Raw genomic sequence first — 24333 nt, forward strand, 5'->3', positions numbered from 1 at the left:
GCCAGGGGTCCCAGGAGCACCCACTGCGTGTGGGGCTCATTTCCTTGATACCTCCTCCCCCCCCACACCCCCAGCAGGGTTATCACGACCCCCACTGTTCAGGGAAGGAAACTGAGGCCTGGAGAGGGGAGAGGGCCTCTGAGCCACAGAGGCAGGAAGGGGCGGGGCTGGGGCGGGGCTGGTGGGGGTGGGTGGGGTGGGCAGGGGAGCTGCATGGGCTATGACTGTTGCAGGGGCCAGCCAGGCAGCTTCTTTGTCCAGGGCCCCTGCCTGCCCCTCCCTGCCAGCAGCTTCTGTAAACACAGGCCCAACCAGGCCCAGGCCGGAAGGGAAGGAGATGAAAGGGGAGGGGGCTGCGGCCTCCACATTAACCCCTCCTGTGCCGGGGGTGGAGGAATCCAGACCCAGCCAGGCCTGCTGCCCCCCCCTCGCCGCCCCCCACCCCCCATGTGGTCAGAGAGATCGACCCACCCTTTATCATCCCGTCCACACCTGCCTGAGCACCCCCCCTCCCCCCACCATGGGGTTCCAAGCTCCCAGGCCCGGAGCCCACCCATTTTGCCCCAGACTGGGCTCCCGGTGTCCTGGAGGCACGGAGGAAGTATGGTGAGCTGCCCCAGAGTGGTGAGGCCAGGGTCCTCTGGGGGCCCCAGCTCCTGGCCACACAGGGCTTCAAGGGTCTGTGTCCAGCCCTGTCTCCCTCACCAAGCCAGGTGCTCCTGGAGGACAGGAAGCAACAAACTCCTATGCAACCCTCAAAACCCAGCTCCAAGGCCCTCTCTTCCCTACCTTCCTCTTGAACCCTCCCCTCTATAATTGGGGTCGGGGGCTTTGGGGCTGAGAATCTGGATACCATGTCCTGCATCCCATAATAAAGTAGTCTTTCCCCCACATCACAAAGTAAAAGCCTCCAACGGGATGTCTCTCTGAATTCTCTGGGGGCTGGACATGGAGGAGGGGTCCTGCCTGCACCCCACCCTCCTGCGGTTTCCTTGACCACCTCTCCGCCCTTCCTTATCGCCCCCCCACCCCCACCCGCCTCCATCAGTGCCTCTCTGTGCTCTCCCAGCCCTGCTTCTTCTATAAACATCCGTCACCCGGCTGCCGAGCCAGGGCGCAGGGTCCCAGGAGGAGCTTTGGTGTGATTCCTTCTTTTTCCCAATGCAGAGCCTAAACCAGCGTCCTGGGTGGGCCGGGTAGGCGCTGTGGGCGCATCTCTGGGGCTGGGTGTGCTGCTGACACCTGGTGTTGCTTTTCTCTTTCCTTCCTGGGCTGGAAAATGAAGTGGGTAGCATGGGGGTCTGAGGCCCATCTTCCTCCACCCCCTCCAGGAGGTCTTCATTCGTTGGGGATTTTGCAACCCAGGAAGGGCCCGGCAGTGGCCAAGGTTGGCAGGAGGTGGTTCCGGGATGTCCAGCTTGTAGAGGGGGGACCAGGAAGCAGGGTCCTGGGTACAGGGCATTGTCCAGGGTGGGGGCAGGGAGCAGGAACCCACCCTGGAGCTTCCCTTTGCCACCTCTGCAGGGGTGGCAAGCATGCCCCCAGGGCTGGGGTGGGGGCTGTCAACCTTCATTGTTGTTTATTGAGCACCTGCTGTATGCCAGGCTGGGCGCCCGGGGACCCCATGTGAACAGGACAGCAGGTGGGGGCCACAGACAGTAAACCCGTACTTTCACTGCCAGGGAGAGAGGTTTAAGTGGGGGCTTCTCCACCCTCAGCCAGGGTGGTGCCAGGCAGGCTGAGCTGAGACCTAAGGGCTCCCATGGCTGGGGCTTCTGGGTGACAGGGAGATGGCGTGTGCAGGGGCTTGGAGCATCAGGGTGGGTGTAAGATGGGAGCAGGGCTGTCTGTAGGGAGGAGCCCCCTCCCGAGGCTGGGCCACCCCCCTCCCTCCCTCCCTCCCTCCCAGGTCTGGCCCACCTCCCCAGTGTCTAACCTGCAAAGTGGATTAATCAAGCCCTCCCTCCCCCACTGCAAAGCCCCCAACACAGCAGAGTTGTTTTGGCAGCTGTTGTGTCTGTAGGAGGAATAACAAAGGCTGTGTTTCTCATGCTGGGCCCCCAGGTTGGCCCTGCAGCTCCCCCCTCACCCACCCAGGGAGAGCAGCGTGCGCCCAGATCACTGATGGAGAGACTGAGGCAGAACCGCCTCCTCAGGGCTCTTGAAAGCAGGGGTCTCACCCGGGTGACCCTGCCCCCAGGGGACACTGGGTGACGCCTGGGACAGCTGTGGTGGTCACACTGGGGGCTCCTCCCCTGGCATCCAGTGGGTGGGGCAGGGAGGCTGCTCCACCCCTCACAGCGTCCGGGACGGCCCCCGAGAGAGTGAGCCGCCCCGGTCAGCTATGCCAAGGGGACCCGCTCTCACCCACACGTTGGGCACCACCCCAGGTGACAGCACCCCACCTCCCTGCAGGGACGCCCGTGAACCGCATCCCCATCATGGCCAAGCAGGTGCTTGACCTGTTCATGCTGTACGTGCTGGTAACGGAGAAGGGCGGCCTGGTGGAGGTCATCAACAAGAAGCTGTGGCGAGAGATCACCAAGGGCCTCAACCTGCCCACGTCCATCACCAGCGCCGCCTTCACGCTGCGCACCCAGTGAGTGCCCGCCCGCGGCATCCGGGCAGAAAGGACCCAAGGCAGGGAGGAGTGGGGGGGCGGGGGGCGGCCAGACCACAGGGTGGAGGGTGGAATGTCCTGGCTCTGAGGCTATGCAAATTGAGTGTTGAAGGAACAGCAGGTAGTCGATGTGGGGACGGGGATGGGGACATGTCACAGGACAGGCATTGAGACAGAAGGAACAGCACAGGCAAGGACCATGGCTTGGAGGGCTGCTGGGTGCTTCTGGGCAGAGATGTGGGATGGGGATGGGGAGCTGGTGCTGCAGTGGGGCTTGGCTTTATGCAGACCCCAGAGGCATCCCAGGTGCCATCCTGTCCCCTTGCCCCTGCCCGCAGGTACATGAAGTATCTGTACCCCTACGAGTGTGAGAAGCGTGGCCTCAGCAACCCCAATGAGCTCCAGGCAGCCATCGACAGCAACCGGAGGGAGGGCCGGCGCCAGAGCTTTGGGGGCTCCCTCTTCGCCTACTCACCGGGCGGGGCCCACAGCATGCTCTCCTCGCCCAAGCTCCCTGTGTCCTCCCTGGGCCTGGCCGCCAGCACCAACGGCAGCTCCATCACCCCAGCCCCGAAGATCAAGAAAGGTGAGGGCTGCATGGGGCCTGGGGCCTGATCTTGACTCAGCTTCAGCCTGGCGGTGTGTCCAAGAGAGGGGGCCGCCTTTTGCCCTCCCTGGGTAACCGGGATGATAGACCCCAAAGTTGGTGTGTAAGAGGGCGGGCAACCTGCTTGTGCTGTGTCCGTGGCAGACATTACTAATCAATTGCCATTTTTCCAGCCCCAGGCCCTAGCAGGCAGACATCACTAATCAATTCATTTCCCCTGAACCTGTGCCCTCGGCAGACATCACGAATCAATAATTTTTTCCTCCAGTTCTATGCCAAGGCAGACATGGCAAGCCAAGGCAGACATGGCAAATCAAGCCCAATTCTCCCATCCTATACCCGTGGCAGACATTACTAATTAATCACTGTTTTACTGTAGCATTGGCCCAGTCCACTTGCCTGTGGCTGGTGTTTTTATTTATTTAATTAATTTATTAATTTATTTATTTTTAATTTTTTATTTATTTTTTGGCCACATAGCATGTGGGATTTTAGTTCGCTGACCAGGGATCAAACCTGGGCCCCCTGCATTAGAAGGCAGATTCTTAACCACTGCGCCACCAGGGAAGTCCAAGGCTGATGCTTTTCATCGCTGTCATTCTCTCTAGTCCCTTGCACGTGGCGGACATTACTAGTTGATCACTGTATTCTTTTCCCTTTGAGCTTTAGAATCCTCCTGAACACACTGTCCCACCAGAAACCAAGGGTGTCGTGTGGGTCATCAAATGGACTCTTTAACCACCCCTGAAGCTATTGCTAGGTGTCTCTGGGCAGCTCACTGCCCCTTTCTGAGCCCAGCTTTCCTTACACATAAAGTGGGGGAAATTATGCCTTCTCTGTGGGGGCGTTGGGGAGCCTTCAGTGTGTAAAATGCCCAGCGTGCAACAGGCCTGGGGTTGCAGGTAGCTGGCAGCCCCCCACCCCTAATCCCCATCCATGGCAGACATCACCAGCCGATCACAGTCCCCTCTTCCAGCAAGTCTCTGAATCCTTGCTAACACAGAAGCACCAACAGCACATGTGGCGGCCCAGCCTCAAGCAGGTCGGTGCACCTGTCCGTGGTTCCGTTTCTCATTTGCCACATGAGCTGTGACTCCCTACTTCCCAAGCTTGGCCCGGGGATCCGAGGTGATCCTCACAGCGCCCTGAAAATTTGGGGCTGGTCAGATCTAAGGTGAATGGGGTCTCACCAGTGACAGCTCCCTCCGGCCTCTGTGAGCCTCAGTTTACCCCCCAGCCTTGGGGAGTTGCAGCGATACCTGTGAACGTCATTAGGCATCTGCTGCATGTGAGGTCCTGTGCTGGAGCTAGGGAGGATGGGGCGGATAAGAGACAGGTTCTGACCTAATGGAGCTACCGAGGGGGCCAGGAAAAGCTGGTTCTGATGGGTCCCGGGGCCCCTTTTCAGCTGAGAGGGAGGCAAGCAGAAAGGGCTGCAGAGACTCCAGAGCAGAGGGCCTGGCAACTGCAAAGTTTGGAGTGGGGACCCTCCTGGAGAGGCAGCCCCAGGCCACCAGGGTTAGACACGGGAGGGAGAGTCAGAAGAGGAGACAGTGGGACCAGTGGGTGGGAACCACGGGGACGTTTGTTTCAACCACAGGACAGGGGAATGGTTAGGAGCTGGTTCTGGAGTTGGGCTGCATGGGTTTCATTTCAGCTCAGCCTCTCTCCAGGTCTGTGGCCTCAGGAAAATTATGCATCCTCTCTGAGCCTTGGTTTCCTCAGCAGTAAAGTGGAGAAAAGGGTGACTAGGTGGTTGTGGGATTGTTGAGACGGTTCACGTTAAGTGCTTTAGACAAGACATGTGGTGAGCTCTTGTCGTAACTAGTATTATATGTAATATGGGCTATTGTGGTCTCTCTATAACACTAATGCTAAATACTACTATGATACTGTCACTGTAACTAGTATTGTCACCATGACCTATATTACCATTATGCTGGTATCTGATGTCAGCCTGATACTAGAAAAGATCTTATAGCACTTGTGTCTGTTCAAAAACCTGTGCACTTCCCTGGAAAGGAAGTGAGCACCCCATCGGTGGAGGTATTCGAGGGGGCACATTCCTACCTTGGGTGGGAGGTGGGGACTGGGCCACCTCTGTTCCATTCTGGCCACCAACCCCTCTTCTCTCCTGTCCAGAGGAGGACTCGGCCATCCCCATCACGGTCCCCGGCCGCCTGCCAGTCTCCCTGGCAGGTCACCCTGTGGTGGCAGCCCAGGCAGTAGCGGCCCAGGCGGCTGTGGCGGCCCAGGCAGCCGCCCTGGAGCAGCTCCGGGAGAAGCTGGAGTCTGGGGAGCCTCCTGAGAAGAAGATGGCCCTGGTGGCAGAGGAACAGCAGCGGCTCATGCAGCGAGCGCTACAGCAGAACTTTCTGGCCATGACGGCCCAGCTGCCTATGAGCATCCGGATCAACAGCCAAGGTATCACCCTGGCGCTCAGACCCTCTGTGCTTCCTGCATGCGCACAAGGGCCTCGTAGCCACCATGTGTAAAGAGTGCTTACAGATCAGTAAGATAGAAAGGCAAACAAACCAGTAGAAGAAATGGGCAGCTGTGACTCGTAAACTCATAGGAAAAACTGTTCAACTCCATCTAGTTGGGGATCTGCAAGTTAACAAGGAGATACCATTTTTCACCCGTCAAGAGTTTGATAATATCAAACGTTGGTCAGGATGTGTGGAAATGGGCCCCATTGGTCCTGCTGGTGGGAACGTAAATAGGTGACAACTTGGCAATCTCTTTTAAAAATAGAAAATGTGCTTGCCCCATGACTGGGTGATTCTGCTTGGTATCTAGAGTAGAACTAATATAGGGAAACGAGGAAACAACAGGTTTTCAAGGATGTTCACTGCAGTTATTTGCATGATGTCACTAGTGTGTCCATCAGTAGGGGAATTCATGAATCAAGTCTGGAATACTTTGTGGTCATTAAAAAGAATGACATGGGGAATTCCCTGGCGGTCCAGTGGTTAGGACTCTGCACTCTCACTGCCGAGGGCCTGGGTCCAATCCCTGGTCAGGGAACTAAGATCCCACAAGCCGTGTGGCACAGCCAAAAAAAAAAGAATGACATGATTTGGGTGTGGGGACACCACTTAAGACTTGTAATCATGCTGTACACCTGAAACTAACACACTGTAAATCAACTATAGTCCAGTAAAAATTATTAAAAAAAAAAAGAAAAAGAAAAAATACTTGTAATCAAGAAAAAAGCAAATCTGAAACAAATACATTCTTATTCAATAAGTATTTATTGAATACCTACTGTGTGCGCTGCTGAGAGATCCTGTCCAGCGCTTCGTGAAGCTTCACGTCTGGTGGGTGACCCACGTTACCCAGATCATTGCGTAGCTGGGTTTATGATTACAAAGGGTGGTTTTTCTTCTTCCCGCAGGCTCTGAGAGCCGCCAGGACTCAGCTGCGAACCCTACCAGCACCAATGGCAGCAACAGTATTAGCATGTCAGTAGAGATTAATGGAATCATGTACACAGGTAGGACCACCCAGCCCCCATGCCCACCTTGACCACATCTCTCCCTCCTAAGTCCTGGTTGCCCACCCCACCCCCCAGGGGTGTGGCCTTCTTGAGCCCAGACCTCTTCCCTCATGAGACTCAAGCGAGATAGTCTGTGTCCTATACTTAGCACGGAGCTCAGCACAGAGTAAGTGCTCAGAAATACATATCCTGTGTTATATATCTTATAGCAAATGATGTTGCCAGGTTCCTTCTAAAAAAAATGTGATCAGACCCATGGCTCCTATAGACCGTCAGGTGGCGATGTTGACACAGAACAGCTCGGTTGCTGTAAAGACCCCCATGGGGGGAGGCTGAGGAGATGGTGGTGTCCTGCAAGCCGGGGGTAGGGGGGCGGGCACGCTCTTTACAGGGGGTCAGCGCTCAGGAATCCCTTGCACCTGTCACATGATCTTTGAAATTCTCCACGACTTGTCTCCTGTCCTTGCACCAGGAGTGCTGTTCGCCCAGCCGCCGGCCCCCACGCCACCCTCAGCTCCCAGCAAAGGCGGAGGTGGCAGCAGCCGGGGAGCAAACAGCGGGACCAGCGGCAGCGCAGCCAGCCAGGCGGGGCCAGCAGGGTTGTCTGCACCCCCCGCATCTTCTACCTCAAATAACTCATTGCCTTAACCGCTACACTCCTCACCCTGGGAGCCCACCAGACGGGTCAGGGGGTCCAGGTGGGCCAAGCAGGGGCCGGGATGGCGGGAGATACGGGTGGGGAGGGGAGGTATCCACAAAGGAGCGACAGCTGACGCCAAAAAGAAAAGAAAATATATATATACATATATATATATATATATATATATAAAGAAAATTTAATAAAACGGGAAAACCAAGGAACACTTGAATTACTCAGGTTTCGGACATTCAGAGAGATGAATTGTGAGAACAGCAAAGGAAATTAGAAACAAGAGAGGCTAATGTCTCCTAGGGCTTTCCTGCAGCCCTGGCAGACCCACGTGGACTGGTGTCTGGTTTGGACAGGCCAATCCTGTTTACCTCATACATCCCTGCACTGTGTTTTTTCATTTTTATCTGTTTTTTTCCCTTTTTTTTTTTTTTTCCCCTCTTCATCACACACTCACCACACCCAGCTCCTTGCGTTGAATGAAACCCCTAAGCCAAGATCAGTTGAATTTTTTTTCTTGTTGCTTTTGGGAACTTTTTTTTTTTTTTTTTTTAAGAAATAGTGAACTTCAAAGTCTGTAGGGTTTTTAAGAGGTTTCGGGGGTTTTGTTTTGTAAATATTCTATTTTATTCATGGGGGAGGAATCAAACCTAGGAAAAGGATATATATATCTATATATTTGTGTTCATTCAGGGAAACTGGACTTGAAAAAGCAAAAAAAAAAAAAAAAAAAGAAAAAAAAAGAAAAAAGTAATACCCTTTTTATTTTTCCCATGACTGATTTGGGTTCGGTTGTGCATTTCCTGTGGCGCAGTGGGCAGCTGGCAGGCCCAGGACACTGGATCCCTGGGCTAGAGTCAGCAGAGCCAATGAACTCAGGTGCTGTGGGCCGGGCTGGGGTAGGGGCTGCATGCCGGGGGTCCGCGGGGAAGGGGAGCAGGAATGCTGAATGGTAGACATCACCATACTTGTTCTTACTTCATGCGGGGCTCCTCAGTCAGGAACCCCAAAGTCTTAACTCAAAAGGAGAAATTGCTGGGGGGGGTTCGCCTGTCAGCCCCAGGCTCCTGTCTCAGGGATGAATATGGCCTGGGGACTCCCTTGCCTGAAAGGGCTGCTTTTGGAGACTTGTCCATGCGGGGGACAGGGGTGAGCCGGCCTTAGCTCAGGGCAGGGTTTCTGTGGGGCCACGGCACCCTGAACATCACCCCCCACTGCAGCATTTTCATCTCCTCCACTTCGTCCCTTCGTACTTCCTGGGGGCCCTGCAGTAACTAAAGGAACTAAATAGAGGCCAAGAAGGGGCCGTGCCCCTCCCTCTGCGACCCTGTCCCCCGGGTCAGAAGGTGGGCATCGGGTGGGGCGCAGCTGGGGGGGCATTAGTTCAGGGCTGGTGAAGGTCTCCACCAGGCGAGCTGCACATCCGTCCTAAGCCCAGGCGCGGTTTGGGGTCCCGGGGGACCAGGTGCTGTTGGGTGGGCCCGTAGCTCCCACAAGGTATCACTCTTTCACGTTCCTCTGGGGTGGGGTGGTGGGGTGGGAGGAACTCAGCTGTTCCCAGGGTGAGCCTGGAACCTCTAATTGGGCCCAGGGAGCCCGGCCTAACGAGCCCGGAGTGGGAGGGCGCCGCCGGCTGCCTCCCGCCTCCAGCCTCCAGCCTCCAGACCCAGGCATCATCTTGTTGCCTTGGAGACCGTGAGGGTGGTCCTGAGCTCCCCCCGCAGTCTCACTGGGTTTGGGTTTGCCTTGCACGGCTGAGGTGTTTCTTTGGGAGGGAGCCCGTTTCTTTGGTATATCTCAGGGTCGCTGACGCCCCCCACCCTTCCAGGAGGGGGTAGCGCTGGACGTGGGGCTTTCTTCCTGCTTTTCCTTCTGGAATGTTCTCCCGTCCCGTCTCTCACTGCAGTGGCACAATCATTGTGGGAGGGGGATCCTTTTGTCCCCAGACACAATCTGCCCCCCTCTCGCCATCACACCCCCATCTCCCTCTCCTCTCCCCCCACCTGACCGCAGGAGCGTGGGCGGCTGCCCTCTGCCCCCCCCTCCGGCCCCCATTCTGCCGGCCGCGTGGGTGGGGGGGGGGTCTCTGCTGCGAGTTTCTTTCTACCTCAGGCCTGACTTTTGATGCCAAAACCCCCGCCAGGCCGCCCACCCCCACCAGCCCCCAGCCCCCAGCTCAGGGTCCCACCCCCGTGCGTCCTGTTGAGATCCACGTGTGTCTCGGGGAGCGGGTGTCCTGCAGGAGAGGCGCCTTCCCCCGGGTCTAACTCAGGGTGTGCCTGCAGTGCTGGGCGACGCTGATGATTGTAGGGGATGGGGTGGGGGGGCGTGGGCCCAGGATGGGGGGAGTCCACCGGCCGTGGAAACGCGAGGGGGGCCCGGGGCCAGCGGGCGCTCAGCCCCCAGGGGGCCCTGCCTCTGACTGGGGCGCCCCCATCAGCCCCCCGCCCCCGCTCCCAACCCTGCCGCTACCTGTCAGTGGGGGTTTCTGGGGTGCCACTCAGCACCCCTTATGCAAACCGGGACGGGGATGGGGGTTGAGTGCTGTTCATTCCAGAACAGGTGGGGCTTAGCAGCATGCTGAGGGTGGGGACCCCCAAACTCAGGGTGGAGAGGGGCTCCAGGGGCTCCCCTGCTCTGGAGATGCTTGTGGATGGGCTGCTTCTAGAACCTTCCTTGTGACCTCCAAACCGGCCGCAGGGCTGTAGCTGTCCGGCTGGGGTGCGGGCGGGGGGCGGGACGGGGCACGGGGTGGCGGGTTGGTTTGTAATAGTTGTGTGTTTGTACAGTCACTTTTCTCACTGTTAGCATTTTTGCCCACTACCATCCTTTTTTTTCCCCCCCCTTAATTTTGCTTCTTCATTTTTTCTTGGCAAACGTGACTTCAGCCTTTCATTCCTGACATGTGAAATTTCAGTTTCTCTGGGGTTTGTCAGAGGGCGTGGGGACCGCGCCTGAACTCAGGTTAAAGGGAAAAAAAAAAACTTCTAATAAAAAGATGTAAAACTACTCTCTACCTCTGGCCGGGCCCAGCCTGTCGCGCCCTGGCCGCGGCGGGGCAGCCTGTGATGATTTATTTCAGTTTTTGCAGGACATTCAGGTATTAAAAGGGAGGGGAAAAAAAAAAAAGACCAAAAAAAGAAAAAAAGAAAAAAAAAAGGTGTGATTTTGAAATTTAAAAGAACACTGAAAGTTTACATTTTATAACATTATTATGCAGATTGTATTTAAACTTCAGAAATATTTAAGACAGTTGTAACCCTGTAAAGCTGATGAAATATTAAAACAAGACAAAACACTTCTGACTTTTAACAGAGAATGGCTCCTGTGGTGGTTTTTTGGGCGTCGCCCCACCCCCACCCTGGGTCCTGGCAGCAGAAGGCACAGGGCCTGACCCAGACAGCGTCCAGCAGGGACTGTGCCCCCCAGGGGACACTGGGCCATGTCCAGGGATGTGTGCGCTCCTGGCATAGAGTGGGGGGGCCGGGGGGCCCACAGAGGACGACCCTCCCCCATGTCAGCAGTGCTGGGTGGTGTCACCTTGACCTTCTGTGGGTGAGATGCACGGAGCTGCCCCACGCCCACTGGGAGCAACCCAAGCAGTCTTGGCTGCGACAGGGGTCCACTCTGCCCCCCCAACCCCCAGCCTTCCTGCTGTGGTTCAGTCCACATTTCTACACTTGACTTGTGGCCGCAAAGAAAGCAGACCAAGGGGCGGGCTCAGCCCTCGGGGCAGTTTGCGACCCCTGGGCTCAGCGCACGTGGAAGGGAAACCCCACACACAGGCAAACCAGCACAGCAGGGTTTTCTGGGCATCCATTTCTCAGCCACGTCTTGCCCCCACCCCCTGCCCAGAGGACGTGACGGGCTCAAGGTCAGCGCGGCCGGATGGTGGGCAGGGCGGGCCTCCTGCCACATGGCTCCCCTGCCACCTGCTCCAGCCACGGCTGGCCTGGGCCGGTCCCTCCCGCCGGGGTCAGCCCCCAGGTCTGCGTTGAGTGAGGAAAAACAACTCACTCCTGTTGCAGACGCCTCCCTGTGGCCCATCCACGTGGTTCCAGCCTCTGTGGGCCTGGGGGACTGGGAGAGGTCAGAGGACAGGGGTCAACCCACCTGCCCCTCAGAGCCCCCTGCCCCCCGAGGGATGTAAAGTGTTTTTTTTGTTTTTTTGTTTTAAAAAGGCCCATTCAGCAAACTGGATTGGCCTGTCCAGCATCTTCATTCCCCCTCTGAAGAGGCCCAGAGATGGGGCAAGAGGCCCTGAGGTCACACAGCCCTGGGGCAGGGGGGAAGCAGGGAGGGGATCGGGCTCCGCCACCTCCTCCCCAGCCTCCCAGATCCCCGAGGAGCCTCCCGCCTGCTGGGCCTCCCGCTCTGTGCTTGTGAGGAGGCGCAGGGAGCCTCCCAGGTGAAACTCAAAACCATGTCTGATCAGCAGAGCTGCGGGAGCCCACAAGGAGCTAAAGGAAGGTTTGGATGAAAGGACGCCGGAAAAAGAAGAGGGTTTTCGCTGGAGTCATCCGCCTTCCCCTCCGCCATTAGTGCACTTAACGGGGCGGCCCCACAAAGGCCAGGGCTGCTGGGTTTGTTCCTGGGTCCCCGCCGCCCCAGGTGGGCAGGGAGTGAGATGGGGCAGTGTACCCTGGGCCTGCAAACAGGAGGCGCTCAGTACATGTGTAGGGAATGCGGGGCTTAGACCCAGAGGGGTTGTGCAGACCTCTGTGCCTCAGTTTCCCCATCCTGCTCCCACCGCCAGCCTCATGCCCTCCAGGCCTAGGATTTAGTGGATCTAGGACCAGGAACCAGGCTGGCACCAAGGAGGTCTGGTGACTGGGTGGTCCGAGAGGCCCCCAAAGTGTGGCTTTTGTCTTGCCCTTCTGACACAACTGGTCTGTCCTCATTCCGGAACCAGGCTGGGGGTGGGGTGACCTCTGACCCCACACAGCAGCCTGGCCGAGCTGGGTCCCCCCAGGAGGGGCGGAGGGGAAACAGGAGGAGTGGAGGGAGAGGCCTGGGAAGGGGCCGGGCCAGCACTCCAGCTGCCCTGCCCTCCAGCAGAACCAGGGCCTGCCCCTGCCTGAGTGTCCACAGCAGCGACTTCTGTTTGCACAACTGGTCCCCCTGCAACCGGCACCTGCAGGGCCCACCCTGCGTCCTGGAACCTGGGTGCTTGGCAACTTCCAAGCCAGACCTCCGCAGATGAGGACACACACCCAGGGCTCGAATCAGCATCCCTGATTTGCACATGGGGAAACTGAGGCCCAGAGCTGTGCAGTGACCTACCTGCCCCGCTGCTCAGAAGGACCAGGTTCAAGCCCTGAGTTGGTGGCTAGAAGAAGGCTGCCTTGGTCCACCCCCGGGGGTCGCAGTGTGTGCCCATTCTCAAATGGGGCTCCACAGAATGCCCAGGATTCAGGATTCAAAGAAAGATGTGGTTTTGGGAAAACAGTATCTGAAAAATGTAAACTAGCATTCAAGGTGTTTCATTTTTCTTATTCCCAGTAAGAAAAAAAGAAAAAAAGTTTGAGGAACCAGGGAGGGAGCATCAGCTGGTTCTGGGGGTGGAAATCAGGAACAGTTGGTTCTAGCTCCAATCCGTCTTTGGACTAGATGGTCCTTGCTTCAGTGTCCTCTTTTGGCAGCTTCTGGAGGTTTGGACACCCAGCTGTCCCCAATTTACAAAAGTTCTTCAGTTTCACATGACCTCCCCCCACCACCCCGCCGGGGATAAAATAAAATCCAGGTCCCCATATCCAGCTTCCCCCTCCATGATCTGCCTCAGGGCCTTTGCACGTACCTCTGCCCCTCTTTCTCTTCAGGTTGTTAGTTCCCGCTCTAAGGACACCTGCTCTGGGAAGCCCCTCCTCCAGATCAGGCAGGTCCCCCCCTGACGCCCCTCCTCCCGGTTGCTGCTGCTTGCTGTGGCCCCTGGGCTGGGAGCAACTCCGACCGGCATCCCGGTCGGTGGCTCGAGCCTGCCACCTGGCGGCCGGGCCTGGGGCTGCGGAGCCCCAAGCTCCGGGCGCCGCGGAGCCCCAGGCTCCGGGCGCCGTTCCTCCTCCAGGAAGGCCCCTCCTCCGCTCTCCTCTCCACCATCCCCTCCCGGATAGCAGAGCGGGATTGGGGGACGCACCCCGCACCCAGTCTCCCCAATGTTGCTTGTGGGTACGCCGCCCAGGACAGCCATGAGACCGCGACTCCTGAGCGAAATTCCCCCTTTTCAAAGGTTAACAACTAATTCCACATTTTTAAATGCCCTGTTTGTAGACGTGGCCTGCGGCCGGCAGCGCTGACGCGAAATTGTTGGGTGCTCCCCAGACAGAGCTCGCGACTTGTTCGACCCGTACCAAGTTGCCGAAATAAAAATGTGGATTTTGTGGCCCCCGAAGAAGAGAGGTCCGGCGGAGGCGGACGATGGATCCGTGAATATGCGTCTAACTACGTTTTGAACACCAACTACCTGTTATGTTAGGTGCGTAATCTGTTTTACGTGCAATGTCTCATTCGGGCCTGTGAGGTCGGTATTCAATATCTGCACGTTAAAAATAATCATCATCATCATTCGAGAGGTTGAGTGCTTGACCAAAAGCGCCCAGTGGAAATGGCCAAGCCAGACCTCCAGGCTCTGAAGCTACTAACTGCTCTCAGGAGACCCTCGGCCTAGGTTTCTCCATTTATTTTTGGAAGAAATCTCCTTCCAAGATCTCTAACCAGGCTGTGCGCCCCTTAATTCTCCGCGGAGCGGGAAAGAAAAGCCCGCCTGATTCACAGGGCGGCCCCCTCCCCGAGTCCTGTGCGCACGCTCGGGTCGGCCAGCCGCCGGGAGCCGGGCAACGTGGGCACCGCTCTAGCCGGCACGGCGCAGTCGCCCGCGTCTCGCTAGTGATGACGCATGTCCTGGGCGGTGGAGAAGGTATGATGGCGGCGCCCATGGAGGTGGCCGTGTGTACCGACTCGGCGGCCCAGCTGTGGAGCTGCGTCGTGTGGGAGCTGCACTCGGGCGCCACTCTGCTCACATACCGCGGCGGCCAGGCCGGGCCTCGCGGCCTGGCGCTGCTCAATGGCGAGTACTTGCTTGCGGCGCAGCTGGGCAAGAACTACATCAGCGCCTGGGAGCTACAGAGGAAGGTTCGGCGGCGCGCGCCCGGGCGCCGTTGGCGGGATGCGCGGGGCTCACGGGCCTGGGGTCGGAAGAGGGGGCGGTGGGGTCCGCACGGGTCCTGAACCCCGGTGGGAACTGGGGAATCCTATTAGGATGCTCTGCGCACGCGCGGGTCTGGGGGCTCTTTGGTGGGGGGAGGGAGCCGCGCGCCCGGCGTCGGTGGGAGCGGTTAGGGCGCTGCGCGCACGCGCTGAGCTGAGGGTGGGCTGCGGCTTGGAGGTGTGGCGGGCGGGCTTCTGGGCAGCCAGCGGTGCGCACGCGCACAAGGAGAGCTGGTGTGGGTCCCTTGGGGGCCCTGCGCTGGAGCCGGCGTGGGGTGGGAAGTGTAATTGAAAGGAGTTTGCCGTAAGGGTTCCGTGGGCATCGTGGGCTTGGAGGGTGAAGGTCCGAGGCCTGGGGGAGCCCGCTGAAGGGTAGCCCGGAGACTCGTGTATTTATCACCCCTAAAAAGACAACTTATTTTTTGCCATTAGGGCCCATGGTTTCTCCTACAGAAACTTCAAAATGCACCCCCTGAAGCTGCTCGCCACCTGTTTTTGCCAGCTGACATCTCTTTCGGCAAGCTCTGTGTTCCGGCTCTGCCTGGTGTGGTACACACACAAACTCGAGAAATTGTTCCATTTTAGACATTTAGAAACTGACGCTCAAGATCCCAGGCGAGACGTCAGGGGATGCAGGACTGGGGCGAAAGCCTAGGGGCCAGACGGTTCCTCTGACCACCAGTCCAGAGATGCACTGTCTTGCCTTTTTTTTTTTTTAATATTTATTTATTTATTCATTTATTTGGCTGCGCCAGGTCTTAGTTGTGGCAGATGGGATCTTTGTCGCCGCGTGCAGGATCTTTAGTTGGGGCACGCGGCATCTAGTTCCCTGGGGACCAAACCTGCCCCCCCGCCCATCCCTGCACTGGGAGCACGGGGAGTTGCAGCGCTGTCTTGCTTTTCAGGCGAATCCACAGGCCTCCACCTCCACCGCCCCCCCTGCAAAGCTTCAGCTGGAGCAAATACCCCCCTTCCTGAACCATGGATTTGGTCAAACCACCCCTGTCCCCACTCCTCTTTCTGGTCCTCTTGGACTTACCAGCTGTCTGGGTGCCCCTCCCACTCGCCTCGCTTCCCCCTGCTCCTTCATCGGGCATGAAACTCAGAAGCTTCTTCTTTCTCTAGGACCAGCTTCAGCAGAAGATCATGTGCCCCGGACCGGTCACCTGTCTTACCACGTCGCCCACCGGCCTCTACGTCCTGGCAGGGATCGCAGAGAGCATATACCTGTGGGAGGTGAGCACAGGTGCACAGAACCGAGGTGGCAGGCTCAGCTCGCGGGCTGCCAGCTGAGATCACTGACCCGGTTGTCACCTACAGTCGGTTACATTTGTGGGGGAAGCTCACCTCACTTCCTGCGTAGACAGTGCAGGATCTGAGACAACAGGACAAGGCCTTTCCTGACCTCGGCACCGGCAAAACGACCTTCCTGGCTGCCCCAGAGATCAGCAAAGAGAACCGACTGTTCTCTGTGGACTGTCCGAGGCCCGAAGATATGAGAGGGAGCTGGTAATCTCACCCCGGAGCTCTTAAGCCTCAGTATGTGATTCTGAAACTAAGAGGCCTTGCTCAGGCGCAGGGAGAGAAACTGAGGCAGGTCGCCCTGTGGTAGAAATCCTCCCTCTGTTCGCTGCCAGGCTGGTGCAGGGTGTGTGGGCAGATGTCAGCGGCCCGTCCACCGTCAGCAGACGTCTCAGGTGGTTGGCCTCCTTGATGGGGGACACTGTGTGCTCCTGGCTCCCCACCCTCTTGGAGAATTCCTGGCCAGCGTGAGCTGTGGCCACGAGGGGGCGCCCCACGGGGCCAACTGAAGGCTGGTGCACAGGCTAGGGGCTTTCTGACGCCTGTATCCGCCTCTGCGTGTAGCCTCTCTCCTTCCTTTTGCGGGGGGTGAGCGGCTGTGTGTCTGTGTCCAGGTGTCCCTCTTACAGAGACAGTGGCCACCTTGCTCCCACGTCACCTCATCTGAATTGATTACGTCTTCAGAGATTATGTCCTGTTCAAGGGAGGTCACAGATTCCAGAGGTTGGGCGTGGATACATGTGTCTGGGGGACACAGTTCAACCTACGGCAGCATCTGTGCCCCCCGCCAGCCAGCTTGGAAGATGGTGACTTGCAGCTGTGGCTGCAAGGATCGGCTCTGGGTCCAGCCGATCCTGGAGAGACCCTCCCTCACCAGCCCTCCTCAGCCTTGTCCTCTCGCTGACACCTTCCCTGGGGCTGTGTCATCTCACTGGGGACAGGGTGGGAACAGGTGCTCGCAGGACCCAAGGGGGCACGGCCCACCAGCCTCCCTGTTCACTTCAGAGCCGCAGGTCAAGCTCTGGTGCAGGGGGCCTGGGGTGGCCCTCGTGGGCCCTCCCCCAGGGCTCCCCGTGACCCTTGCCCCTTTGCCCCCCCAGGTTTCCACAGGGAACCTTCTGGTCATCCTGAGCCGCCACTACCAGGACGTGTCATGCCTACAGTTCACGGGGGACAGCAGCCACTTTGTCTCGGGGGGCAAGGACTGCCTGGTGCTGGCTTGGAGCCTCTGCAGGTAGAGTCCTGGCCCTGGCGGCTCCCCATCCAGCTGTAGCCTCTGGCCGGGCGAGGCCTTAACCACGAGGGCGCGGAACCTGCTGTGCAGAGAGGCCAGGCCCCGGGGTGGGAAGGGGCTCCAGGTCAGGTAGGCTGGTGCCAGGAGGACGGGGCCCTGGGCAGCTACCCAGGACTTTTATTCGGGTGAGGGGGCCTGGTTGCTGCCCCGAGACAGGGTATAAAGGCATCAAGATGGGGGCCGCCCTCCACGCTGAGGTCCGGCTCCTCCCCTCCCCAAGCGTGCTGCAGGCAGACCCCTCCCGGACCCCCGCCCCCCGGCACGTGTGGTCTCGCCACACCCTCCCCATCACAGACCTGCACTGTGGCTTTGGTGGGCCCCTGGCCCGGGTGGCCACCGCCTCGCTGGACCAGACAGTGAAGGTAGGGCCCTGCCCTGACCCCCGCAGTGGATCTGTGAGCTGAGCCCGGTGGCTGGCGGGTTCCTGGCCCATGGGAGCCAGAGCATCATCTCCTCCCGCTGGCTGGTGGCTCCAGACAGCTCTTAATCCCCTGCTGCCTTCGGCCTCAAGGACGTCTGGGGGCGGGGGTGGGTGGCGGGCGGTCCAGGTCTGTGTTGGCTTGGAAATTCCCACTTGGCCACTGCACCTGGCAGCTCCTGGCCAAGCTTCAAGGGATTTGAGGGAGTTCTCAGGTCTTCGTCCCTGGTTGGGGCAGTCCAGGGCTGACCTGGTGGTGGCCTGGGGGCTGACAGTAACTGAAGCCGGTGGTGGCGAGGGGTCCCAGCGTGAGAACCAGGCCCCCCAACCCCCAAGACCCCTGTGGTGACAGCTCCCGTCTGAGGTTCCTGTGGCATCCAGAGTCTCCCGGCCGGGCCGCTGCGCTCCGCTCTCAGACCCATGCCCCCATCCCCGCCCCCAGCTATGGGAGGTCTCCTCCGGCGAGCTGCTGCTGTCTGTGCTCTTCGACGTGAGCATCATGGCTGTGACCATGGACCTGGCTGAGCATCACATGTTCTGCGGTGGCAGTGACGGCTCCATCTTCCAGGTCGACCTCTGCACCTGGGTGAGTGGGCATGGGGGGCCAGGGGTGCGCGGCTTGGGGCTGAGATGTAGCCGTGCCCTGTGCTCACCAGCCCTCCGGCTTCCACAGCCCGGGCAGAGAGAGAAGAGCTTCCAGCCGGAGCAGGACCACGGGAAGGTGTTCAGAGGGCACAGGTACGGGGACGGGGTCGACCAGGAGGTGGGGGGTGGGTCATTGTGCCGCCCTCCCCCGGGCGCCAGGTGACCTGTCTGTCCCCAGGAACCAGGTGACCTGCCTGTCAGTGTCCACGGATGGCAGCGTGCTACTCTCGGGCTCCCACGACGAGACGGTGCGCCTCTGGGATGTGCAGAGCCAGCAGTGCCTCAGGACGGTGGCTCTCAAAGGTGGGCGCACGCAGCCCTCCTGGAGGCCCTGGGCCCGGGGGGCCTTGCCCTTTCGTCCACACCGTGGGCAGCCTGGGGCTGGAGCAAGGACTCAGGGTTTGCCTCATGGAGGGTGGGGACGGGAATGCACGGGAGTGTCAGGGCCAGGTGGGTGGCTGGAGGAGCGGAGGGTGGGAGCCTGGACCCATTGAGGGTGGGTCCCGATCGCCGCCTGCCCGCCCCAGGCCCCGTGACCAACGCCTGCATCATGCTGGCGCCCATCAGCATGTTGAGCTCCGACTTCAGGCCCAGCCTGCCCTTGCCCCACTTCAACAAGCACCTGCTGGGCACGGAGCATGGGGATGAGCCACGCCACGGGGGCCTCACGCTGCGCCTGGGCCTCCACCAGCAGGTACGTCTCAGCCCCAGCAGGGACCCCCACCCTTGGGCCTCAGTCTCTGCGGTGTGACTCTGGGTGCCCTTGGGTCGGGTCCTGGTGGGGACCTTCCACATGCTCCTCTGCTGAAGAGGCTTCTCTGCCCTTGTCGTTGAGGCCAGCCTGATGGCTGGTCCCTGACCTCAGGAAGCCCTGGAACCTTCCAGAGAGGGAGCAGGCCACGCACATGGTGTTGTTCCAGGGGCCGATCAGGACCCAGAGGTTGTGCACGGGCAGCCACCTTCTCCAGCTGGGCAGCAGGAGCGCTCACAGCCCCACTGCCCATGGGACCCCCTTCCGTGATGGTCTGCCTGCCCCTCCAGGCCCCCGGGGCCCCTCCCTGCGTGTCCTCAGCGCGGCCAGCCTTGCCCACTGAGGCCGGGCTCTGTCTGCTGTCTCTGCACCTCAGAGTCACACGAGCCTGCGGGACTGTCCACGCCCCTCCCGGCGGCTTGATGGATGGCTGTGCCAGGCTCCAGGCTGCTGGCCCAGGGCAGCGTGCCCAGACGGGCTCCAGCGGGAGACGGATGGCCTCTGGGCGACAGTGGGGTCCGTCATCTCACTGGGCAGCTGAGCCCTCCCAGGGCTGGAGGCACTAGCCGACCATTTGTCTGCACGTCCCTCGAGGCTTGATGGGAATGGCCAGCTAACGCGGCCCCTTCTGTTCCAGGGGTCAGAGCCCAGCTACCTGGAGCGGGTGGAACAGCTGCGCGGGGTGATGTGCAGCACGTTGGAGAAGGTGGGAGGGGAGAGGCCCCAAGATGGGGGAGGGGCGGGGCCCAAGATGGGGGCTTGTCTGGAGGGAAGGGCGGCAGGGGGCCTGGGCCTGGGTTGGAAGGGATGTGCCCCTGCCCCACCCTCTGTCATGGACCGTGGGGTCAGTGGCCCTCAGTGCCAGCCTCGCCCCGCTGCCTGCCGTGGGATATCTGAGGCCCGCTCCCACTCTGAGCATTCTGCCGCCCTCCCCCAGAGCGTGCTGGGTGGCCAGGACCAGCTGCGGATCCGCGTGGCAGAGCTGGAGGACGAGGTGCGGAACCTGCGCAAGATCAACCGCGACCTCTTCGACTTCTCCACGCGCATCATCACTCGGCCGGCCAAGTGAGCGTGTGCACCCGACCCCGGCCAAGTGAGGCCCAGTGAGCGTGCGCGCAGCCGGGACCCGCACCCGGACCTGCCCCCTGGGCTCCCCCCAGGACCCTCCCGACTGGCTGGCAGAGCCCGAGGCCCGAGCCCATCCTCTGCCAGCGTCCTATCATTTGGATTTGCCACCCCCACCAGGGGTCGTGGTCCAGTGTTGACCTGCTGCCCTTCCGTGACCTGCCATGTCATGTTGGTGCTGTGCCATGTCTAACAAAAGAGCTGAAATCCTGCCTCTCGGCCTCCTTGTGCCCACGCCAGGCTCAGGACCCTGATGGCGGGCCCTACCTCAGGGACCTCGCCGTAGCCATCACAGGGTCCGAGTTTCAGATCTAGCGTCGAGAAGCCTGGGTTCTCACCTCTTAACTCACCTGCTGCCCCAGTGCCTTTCCATGACCCAGAGGCCATGCCACCCGTGGGACAGGGCAGGGGCATCCTGGGAGCTGCAGGACAAGGTCCCCAGGGGCAGGAGTGACTCAAGGACAGCAGTGCAGTCACACTGGTTCCGTCCCCCCAACCTGGGTCAGGGCAGCTGGCTCTGGGGTGGCAGCCAATTCTGGGCCAGGGTCATGTTGACCAGAACCTTCTTGGTGTCAGGGGCTGGAGGGAGGCCAGGCCCCACCCCCACCCCCACTGCCCAGGGGAGACAGGGACACCGCCAGCTGGCACCTGGAGCCCAACCGAGAGGTGGGCCCTGAGACTGCCCATGGAACCTTCCAGAAAGCTGCCCCCAAATGACAGTCTGCTTAATGGTCCAGAAAATCCACATGACTTAGCAGGTGCTATAATGACCTCGGCTGGGGGCCAGCGCCTGGTTCATGTCTTTAGCTAGTGGGCATCCCTGCTGGGGCTCTGCACCCACCCTCATGGCCCGCCTTGCCCAGGGAGCTGCCAGGGGAAGAGTCCTGCTGGCTGATAGGGTCCACATTGTAGGTGCAGCCCCTGGGCCCCTGGTGGATCCCAAAAAGTGAGGCAGGGTGGGGGTGGGGGCAGGTCACGAGGCAGCTTGTCAGAGCAGAGCTGGGGATCGGAGCTGCGCCCTCCTCCCCAGAGTACCCAGGGCTGTTTTCCTGTCTGCAGTCTGCGCCCAGTCCGTCCTCACCCCCTTGGTTTCCAGAGGGTCCGGAAGATGAGGAGAGGGCCTCAGAATTTGGCTGAGATTCCCCTGGGGCCAAGGGCCACCTCACCTGCCCGGGTCCCACGTACCCGGGCCCCGCGTCCCCAGGCCCTGGCCCTGGTGAGAGTCCCTGGCAGCCCTGGTGCTGAGCCTGGGGCATGCTGCCCTCTGCCTGGGATGCTGCCCCACGCCCCCAGGTGTCTGCACTCGCCCCGTGATTCAGTGGCTTGGAAGGAGATGCCAGTTTTTGAGGTTCTGGTGTTGCTCTTTGTCTGGTGGAGTCCCAGGCAGGAGCTGGCAGGTGGCCAGGAGATGGGCTGGGGATCGGCCAATGTCTGGCAGCCACCTCCCGGTCTCTGGGTTTTTCCCTGGGGAGCAGGGGTATTGTTCTCATTGCCCTGGACCCTCAGCTGCTGCCTTGGGTCCTGGGGTTCCTCCTGGCTCATCTGCCACACCCATGGCTTGGGGTGAGGGTAGGCACCCCTGGGTGGGGTCCCCACCCCTGGGGCTGTCACTTTAATGACTCGGCCCTGAAGGGGGGTGCCTGGCTGGGCCTGGGAAGATCCTGCAGTTGACACGCAACTGTCTTTGCCCACGCTGTCCCTGCCACCTGTCCTTGCGGGCCTGCAAGTTCTCTTGTCCCCCTTCCGCGGGCCATGCCGAGGGAGTTCACAGGAGGTCAGCTGGCGGGAACTGGTTGCAGAGAAGGTCGCTGGTGGGCCATGAAGGCTGGAGCCCGTTTATCTCTTTCCCTGAAATGCCCACATGGCCCAGGCAAGCCACACCTGGCCCCCGAGGCTCCGTGTCATCTGTAAAAGGGAACGTACACCTCCTCCTCAGCTTGCGGGAAGCCTTCAGGAGCTGGTGTGCAGCTGAGCAGGTGTGTGACAGGTGCCAGGCACACGGCCAGCAATGCCGCTGTTACTGTCCTGTCTGTAAGAATCTGTAGAAGCACAATTTGATCCTGAATCCTGGGCCATCACTGCCAGAGGCGCAGGTGCAGGCAGCACCCAGCATTCACAGATGACTCCTGCGTGTGTGCTGAGTTTATGTGAACCGCAGTGACATACTGCCTCACCCACCAGGACAGCTGTTATTTAAGAAATAAAACATGTCAGGAGGCGGTGGAGAAATCTGAGCCCTTGTGCACTGCTGGTGGGAAGGTGAAATGGTACAGCCGCTGTGGCCAGTAGTCTGGAGAGTCATCAAAAAATTAAATGTAGAATAACCATATGCTCCAGCAGTCCCCCTCCTGAGTGCATCCTCCAAAGAAATTAAAGCAAGAGACTCGAGATATTTGCACGCGTGTTCACAGCCGTGTGATTCACAGCAACCAAAAGGTGGAGACAACCCAAGTGGCCATTGACAGGTGATAAACACAATGTGGTCCATTCACACAAGGGAATATGACTCAGCCTTAAAAAGGAAGGAAGTTCTGACACCTGCTGCCACAGGGTTGCACCTTGAGGACATGATGCTCAGTGAGAGAAGCCAGACACAGAACAGATACTGTGTGATTCCACTCACGGGGGTCCCTGGGGGAGTCACATCCACAGAGACAGGAAGTAGATGATAGGGGGTGGGGAGTCAGGGTTTCATGGGGACAGAGCTTCAGTTTGGGAAGATGAGAAAGTTCTAAAGGTGGTGGTGGGATGGTTGCACAACGTGAATGTGCTTAATGCCACCACTCTGTGCACTTAAAAATGATTAAAATGGTGAACTTTATATTATGTATATTTTACCACAATTAAGGAAAAAACCTTGCCTGTGTCCGCTTGTTTGATGTGCAGGGTAGCTGGTAGGTCAGAACTACTACTATTGAGCTTGTAAAGATGGGAGCTGAGGGATTTTCCTGGTGGTCCAGTGGTTGAGACTCTGCCTTCCAATGCAGGGGGTGCAGGTTTGATCCCTGGTCGGGGAGCTAAGATCCCACGTGCCTTGGGGCCAAAAAAACAAAACAAAAAATAGAAGCAATATTGTAACAAATTCAATAAAGACTTTAAAAATGGTCCACATCACGGGTTCGTGCCCCGGTCCGGGAGGATCCCACGTGCCGCGGAGTGGCTGGGCCCGTGAGCCATGGCCGCTGGGCCTGCGCATCCGGAGCCCGTGCTCCGCAATGGGAGAGGCCACAGCAGTGAGAGGCCCGCTTACCGCAAAAAAAAAAAAAAAAAAAAGGTCCACATCAAAAAAAAAAAAAAAAAGACTTGGAAAAAAAAGCTGGGAGCTGAGGTGCAGAGGCCAGGGCACCCAGCGCAGGTCATGCAAGTAGTGGGCCTTGGGGGAAGGTGAGGTGTAACAGCAGGACCCGAGATGGGGCGGCTTCTGGGGGTTCCCCCGTGAGTCCCAGGGGGGCCCAAGGCGCTCTCGGGTGCTCGCGTACCTACCAGAACCAGCAGCAAGTAATGTTTGTTGACTGACTGACTGCTGAGGGCCACATTAAGGTGAGGAGATATCCCCTCCCCAGGATGGGTCCGTTTCTGGGGACTCATGCTGGCATAGGGACCTTACCCCAGGGTGGGGTGAGGCCCAGGTGGTCCCTGAGGACACTTCTTAACCTGGCGCCTCACCCAGAACAGTGGCGGGGGTGGGGGTGGGGGCTCCCTGGTATGACCCTCCCTGTCCTGGGATGCCTGGCCAGGTGGCTGGATGAGGTGGCCTTGTCACCTGGAAGCCAGCCACCCAGTTCTCATTAGTCATCTCAAAATTCCATTCATGCTGCTGGTCGGTTCTTGCATTTTTCTTCATCTAATAGAGTTTGTCCGCTGCGTCTCTTAACACTGGCTCCAAAAGGAGATGGTTTCTTGTGCGTGAAAAAAATCAACTGAGTGTAGACGTGTTCCTTAGAGCTGGAATGTTCCATTCGCAGCTGCTGCCCTGTGCCCTGCGGGGTCTGGGGAGAAGACTGGCTTTCTCCACTCCCCCACCCTGGGATGGGAGAATTCCATGCAGGGTGCTCCTGGGCCCTTATTTGACCTGTGGTTATTGAGAGCCTCCCACAGTCCAGGGCCACAAGAAAGGCTCCATGGCATTTGTCGTGGGGAGGCCCAGAGAATGTAGGAAGAGGCTGGGGGATTGGTAGGCGGCAGGGAGCTAAGGAAGGTTCCAGGGCAGCGGAGAGTGA

At 59.1% G+C, this 24333-nt stretch overlaps 2 protein-coding genes across 2 annotated transcripts in view; both read left to right on the forward strand.

The window, feature by feature from the left end:
• Positions 1-7374, forward strand: part of ARID3A (AT-rich interaction domain 3A) — a gene marked incomplete at both ends in the record, with an annotated part of 29078 nt that extends 21704 nt beyond the window's left edge. The window contains 5 exons of the mRNA XM_079701922.1: positions 2416-2599; positions 2959-3206; positions 5370-5651; positions 6625-6723; positions 7199-7374. Of these exons, the coding sequence (XP_079558048.1) occupies positions 2416-2599; positions 2959-3206; positions 5370-5651; positions 6625-6723; positions 7199-7374 (989 nt within the window). The remainder of the gene's footprint in view (positions 1-2415; positions 2600-2958; positions 3207-5369; positions 5652-6624; positions 6724-7198) is intronic.
• A 6886-nt stretch (positions 7375-14260) lies between these two features.
• On the forward strand, positions 14261-20320 carry WDR18 (WD repeat domain 18; the record flags this gene model as incomplete). Its single annotated transcript, XM_079703948.1, has 10 exons — positions 14261-14503; positions 15704-15814; positions 16981-17114; positions 17395-17536; positions 18035-18178; positions 18266-18330; positions 18416-18540; positions 18765-18931; positions 19626-19694; positions 19926-20320. The coding sequence occupies 10 exons, from the start codon at positions 14261-14263 to the stop codon at positions 20055-20057; spliced, it is 1332 nt and encodes a 443-aa protein (XP_079560074.1). The 3' UTR covers positions 20058-20320.
• Between the last annotated feature and the right edge of the window lie 4013 nt (positions 20321-24333).

Source organism: Hyperoodon ampullatus (genome assembly GCF_949752795.1).
Source record: "Hyperoodon ampullatus genome assembly, chromosome: 4".
In the NCBI taxonomy this organism is placed as follows: Eukaryota; Metazoa; Chordata; class Mammalia; order Artiodactyla; family Ziphiidae; genus Hyperoodon; species Hyperoodon ampullatus.